This window comes from Glycine soja, chromosome 11 (genome assembly GCF_004193775.1).
Source record: "Glycine soja cultivar W05 chromosome 11, ASM419377v2, whole genome shotgun sequence".
In the NCBI taxonomy this organism is placed as follows: domain Eukaryota; kingdom Viridiplantae; phylum Streptophyta; class Magnoliopsida; order Fabales; family Fabaceae; genus Glycine; species Glycine soja.
This window is the reverse complement of record NC_041012.1, coordinates 2,828,024-2,834,329: the sequence shown is the minus strand read 5'-3', so window position 1 is coordinate 2,834,329 and position 6,306 is coordinate 2,828,024. Positions and strand designations below refer to the sequence as shown.

The following is a 6,306-nucleotide window of genomic DNA, read 5'->3' as shown; positions in this document are numbered from 1 at the left end:
GTAATCTTTGAATCGAGAACACCGACAATGTCTACCATCCAAATTGACTAAAGATTTACTATCGAAATCAAAATTATTATAAAAGTAATCTTTAAATTAAAAATACTATTATTGAGTTGCCTTACAAATAATCTTATAAAATACTATTTATTGTAATAAAAATGGATGTTTTTAATGAAATTATTATTATTATATGTATTAAGTATTAAACAATTATCTGATAATTTAAAAATTATAAACTTGTTTGTTTAATTAAAAAGAACTCACAATTGAGAATAAATCTTATGTCTCATCTTTAAATATTTATTTTTTAATAGAATCATTTAGTGAAATTTTCCTTTGCTGATCTAAAAATATATTTCTTTCATGGATAAGTGTAAATTTTACCATTAACAAGGTACTTATAGAAAAGTTTCTACAAACAAAACGTAGACTGAAGACCGTACAGGGGACTTGGCTTTGTGGTGATGAATCAAACTAATTACAAAAATCATTCTCAAGCTGCATCTATTTACCACTTGGGACCGATTTAGAAGTCATATTGCGCTAAGCGTTTTTGGTTTCTGAATCCTGCAATGCTTGCTTCAAGCTTTCCACTATCTGACTCATGGATGGTCTATCTTCAGGATTCTTCTTCAAGCAGCTATCTGCCAACTTGGCTACTTTCCGAGCTGCACCAAGAGAATATTGGTTCTTGAGACGAGGGTCAATGATGGTGCTGAATCTGCTACTGTTAGCAGGGTAGTTTTTAACCCACTCTATAAGCTTTTTTTCCCCTATTGGACGGTTTCTATTCAAAGCACGCCTTCCTGTGAGAATCTCATAAAGTACCACACCGAAACTCCATATGTCACTCTGAATTTTGAGATGACCTGTTTCGACATACTCTGGAGCAGCATATCCTTGTGTCCCTACTACCTGATGAGGAAGTAGTTGGTGTAATATATACACATTATTAGAATGCTTATACTTATTTCTTTCAAGAATGATGAGTGTGATTGTAGATAATTAATAGATAAATAAATGCTTGCTTAAATTACGGCTTTAGGGATTGGTCATGCATCAAACAAAGGGACCAAATGTAGTAATTGGAATGGTGACGAATAATAGCATATGTGAAAAGTCATATAATTGAATAGTAGTGAAAATTTATTATAGGACTTCAACTTACCGCAGTAGATACATGGGTCTGATCACCCGTTGGGCCCTCCCTAGCAAGACCGAAATCTGAAAGCTTGGGATGGAATTTCTTGTCCAATAACACATTTGAAGATTTGAAATCTCTGTAGATCACCTTCCAATAAAAAAAAAATTAAAACAAGAGAAGATTATAAACTAAAACCAGATAACTGAATATCTAATTTGCATTAAGAATATTCAGCATCATGTAAATCATTATTATATGATTTGGGTTTCCATTTTATTCTTCCCATCAGGGAAGTTGGGTTAGCTGTAGCATTATATTATATTAGAAGGTCAACATTATATTAGTTCTGCAAAAGACATGATCCTAGACGAAAAGCTTACATCTCCTATAGTATGTATGTTTCTTTAGTTCCATAGTTCTACTATGACACAAACAGAATGTTTTATAAACATCCAACAGGTATGATCCAAAAAGATTAAACTTAATATCAATCTGTTGTTTTTAAGTACTAGTGCCACTACCTTAAAGTATACTATAATCAATTACAATTACAAATGTGAAACATTTCGCAACTACAAGGTACCTTAACCTCCAATCCGTTATGTAGATAATGTAATCCTTGAGCAGCACCGAGCATGATTTGCAATCTTGTTTTCCAAGGCAAATGAGGTAAAGAAAGACTGAAAAGATGATCTTCCAAACTCCTGTTAGACATGAACTCATACACCAACAACCGTTGGATTCCTTTTTCACTATCTACGGAGCAGTATCCCAGAAGCTTAACCAAATTCGGGTGGTTAACAACGCTGAGAAATTGAACTTCTGCAAGCCATTCTTTATGCCCCTTTACAAAAAAAAGACAAACATGAGAAATCAGGTATATTTGTAAAGTACAAGTGTTGGCATAATTCAGAGACAGCATAACATAATTGGAAGGCATTATACAGTTCCTAACAGCCATGAAATAAACTTTTTTCACGAGTTATAATTAGCTTATAGTGTTACACGTAATTTATACAAGTTTCTCATTTTGCGTTTCCAGAAGCTGAATTTAACTTGTAGGAAGAAAAAAATCATGTTATCCTTCCAACTATTCTAATCTAAACAAAATGAAGGGTCCGAGAATCACTGGAGCAAGAAATAGTTATGAAATCCACAAATTACTGGGGACTGAGAATGAGAAAACTACTTTATGGATAGCACTGGAATAACTGAATGGAACATTTAGACCAATACATGCGGCAACAAGAAGATCTAACAAACTGTAACAAACTTTTGTAATTCTAACAGAAATAACAATCCTTGAGTTATATGTGCAATACTAACAAAGCAAAAATAAAGAGGAGAAAGCTAGTGAAACAGGGTGGGAGTATATATATTATATATACCTGTAAGCCACGCGTGTTAAGTTTTTTAATTGCGACGACAATAGGATCAGCTCCATCTTCAGGGTGAGGTTTAATTGTTCCCCTATACACTTTCCCGAATCCCCCTTCTCCAATCTTGAGCATCCTATTGAAGCCATGTGTTGCATCTACCAGCTCTTGCAAAGTGAAGATTCTGAAATTGTGTTCGTTCTCTTTGTACAATTCTTTTATGCTCCTTGGCGATGGTAGCGGCGAGCTGGTGGAGGACTTGCTTGCTCCATTATTCCCCACCTGATTTTTCTTCTTCCTTCGCTTTGGTAATTCTGCGTCGGATTTTGATTTGTTTTTCAAGAAGAAACAATTCATCTTCTAATCATCAACTTACAGAATTTTCTCAGTCCAGAAAGATGAAGCAATTATGTTCCAAAATGAAGTAATGAATGAAGCGGAGAAAATGAAGAACGTGGAAAGAAACGGAAATCCCGAATTTTAATGAGGGTTTGTTCCGTGAAGTGAAGGAAATTGAACGATGAGAAGAACAAGACTTCAAAAGAAAAAAAGTCGCGTGGGAACCCGCGTCTATACGGAGGATTAACGGCTAAAAAGTTAACCTTTTTGGTTCAGGCTTGAGGGATGATGGAAATTTAATTCTCAAAATTTGTATATATTAAAAATGTATTTTAGGATAAAATAATTTTTTAAATAGATTCTAAAATCGTGAGAGATTAGTTTACTATAAATAATTAAGAAAAAATTATTTTAGCTTAATTAATAATCTTGAATTCAAATTTTGATTACACAGACTACTCGAAACAAAATGTTTTAAGTGAATAGTAATTGTAATTTCTACAAAAAGAAAATAAGAGATTAGTCTGTAATTAGCGTGTTAAATTTTTTTGCTAAAGAGTAATTAGAATGATGAAGACAGAAGTGAGACCCATGAAGATGAAGTCGGTCCGCATATACTTTAATAATAATAATAATATAAGCTAAGCGTTGAATGCCTAAAAAAGACTTTCAAACTTGGAAGATAGTAAGATACTTTGGCGTCTACAACCAAAAATCATAATAGTTTGTTTATGAGATAAACTGGAGTTGCTTTACTTTGATCGTCAAATAAAAATTCGTTTTTTTTTCTTAATCACGGTGTTGCAGTTTCAAACATGTTGTTCCTCATTAATCATTACCCTTCAACGTGTGACATTGCCTTTCTAAAGTGATGAAGCCATGTTGGTCTGACTGTACTTCATCATGTTATATAGTGGGAAACCAACGGGAAATTATCCTGTCGAACCAATCCAATGAATTAAGAATGAAATTTGGTGGAGAATCAATTTAAATACAATTAAGAAAATCACGGGCATGCACTAAATATCATTTTTAAAGATGTGCAATATTCTTCCATATGTGTGACCATGCCGTGATGTAGATGTGCAATTGATGTGTTTGTAAGCATCGATCATCATGTTCAGACTATAAAATATGTTGCTCAAGAGCAACAACTATGGACATTTACATTCACTTTTCGTTTATTTAATAGATAATTCTTTATCCATCTTAACCTATTCTGTTAACTAATCATACTACTAAAATTGGCAGTTTTATTGATAATTATTTATTATTCATAACAATAACAAATACGAAAATATTTTGGTTGAAAATTGTTCACTTGGAAAAATATTAGAAAGAGATAGTAGAGAATAAAGTGTCTTAAGCTCAAGTCTCTCTCATCTCAGTGTCTTCTCCTAATTTTACCTAACCCTGAATCTGAGAAAAATTCATACAACCCTCATCTATTTATACATGATGTCTCTCCAACACATGGTACAAGTGTGTTGTAATGTGTCTTTGATGTCGTCTAGAATTGCCTTCATGCCTCAACATCATCAGGTTCATTTGGTAGTACACTCCCATGATACACAAGGTATGAAACTCGCCTCATAGAGTTAGTAGGGTGACCTGTGCGAGGGATAAGCTTACTCTTGGTTAGCTATTGAGTCTTAGACCTTAAGTGTGAGTTGGTTCTCTCACGAGTAAGTTGGTCGAATGGTTTTCAGTCCACCAACCATTGAGCCTATTGGTAAAAATGCTTAATTGAAGGTGCCTTTTGTGATGGAGACAATAGTACAATCCAAAAATCAATATTAAAAATTTATTAAAATTAATAGAAATGATGGATCGAAAGAATATAACTCAACCTAAGATAAAATTGTTTGGTAGGTTGAAGTACTTTTATTCTTTTTCAATAAATCATGAAGATTTACCTGTGTTTAGGACTTTGAAATCATTTTTATCCAATGGGGATAAAGTTTGGTTTTGACTTCAAAATTGATACTATTTAAAATATTAGCAAACTACTTAAACACAAATTAATGGTATGTTTAAAGTCTCAACCCTTTCCAAGTGCATGGGTTTGCAGCTTTGCAAAAGATGTTTAGTCATAAATATGATAAACTCTTTTAAGGTATAAAATTTAATCAATTCAAGTCAAATAAAACTATTTTAATACTTTTTGTTTTCATTAAAAAGAATCAAACCCGAAATTCCATACTTTGAATAGTCTTTTTTCATCATTTAGACTAGCTAATAGGGGCTAATTATCTTTTATTCCTTTCTTGTACTTCACTTTAACATACATGCTCGATTCATAAATGTAGTTTAATAAAATTAAATAACAAAGACTTTCACTTTAACCTCAGCAGCAGGGATTTGAATATAACATTTTTTAAGTTTATTCTTTTGTCATTGTTTAATTTTTAATCTTTTTACTTTCATTGTGAAAAGGCTAAATTATAACTTTAGAACCTTTTAATTTATGATTCAAATTTTGGTTTCTTTCTTTTTTATTCTAATTTTTTTAAAAAAATCCACAATTTTAATTAAATTCTCAATTTTGTATAATTTATTTATTTTATTTTTTACAATTTTTAATTAACATTGAGGATTGAAAATCAAAATTTGACAATTAAAAACTAATTTAATTAATTAAAACGTAAAAAATCAACATTTAACGATTTTTGGTTTCTTATTTTAAAAACTTTACAATTTTGATTTAATTCTTAATTTAGCATAAATTTAATTTAATTTTTATTTAAAATTAAGGATTGGAAATTACAATTTTTTTTTAAAAAAATAAAAAATAAAATCAATAGTATATTATGAATTTTTTTTTATTAACAAATGTTATTGATTAGTTTTATAAAAATGTTAGTGAGAGAGATTTAAATCTACAACGTTTCCCTTTTCCTCTCATTTTCTCCCTTCAACTAACAACCAACAAGTTAACCTTTTAACTTCAATTGCATGTTAGTCCTTTATACGATTGCAATTTAACCTTCTTTCTTTTATTTCATTACCGTTTAAAAACAAAATGAAAGATGAAATTCTTTATATATTTAAAAGGACGTTAATAGATTTCTTCTTAAAGATTAAGGTAACTATTGATGAATATGAGTTTAAAAAAATTAGGATGTTTTTAGGAATGAATGAGTCAAATAAGTAGCGCTGGAATTAACTTTTTGAAATGCATTTTTTTTTAAGAAAACTTTTTAAATGCATATTGTGTTATGTTCATTACTTTTTAAAAGTAATATATATATATATATATATATATATATATATATATATATATATATATTAACTTTTATGATTCTTTATTAAACTAAATTATAATTTTAGTTTCTTATATTTAAATCAAGTCTTTCTATTTTAAAAAATAAATAATTTTGATCTTTCGGTTAATTGACCGTTAGTTGTCATATAAAGATGTGAAACTTATATATAGGCTGTTAC

At 30.3% G+C, this 6,306-nt stretch overlaps 1 protein-coding gene across 1 annotated transcript; it reads right to left on the bottom strand.

The window, feature by feature from the left end:
* Positions 1–338: 338 nt before the first annotated feature.
* Positions 339–3,123, bottom strand: LOC114374806 (probable serine/threonine-protein kinase PBL19). Its single transcript, XM_028332500.1, has 4 exons — positions 2,536–3,123; positions 1,731–1,991; positions 1,172–1,294; positions 339–918 (listed from the first exon to the last, which is right to left on the bottom strand). The coding sequence occupies exons 1-4, from the start codon at positions 2,878–2,880 to the stop codon at positions 547–549; spliced, it is 1,101 nt and encodes a 366-aa protein (XP_028188301.1). The 5' UTR covers positions 2,881–3,123; the 3' UTR covers positions 339–546.
* Between the last annotated feature and the right edge of the window lie 3,183 nt (positions 3,124–6,306).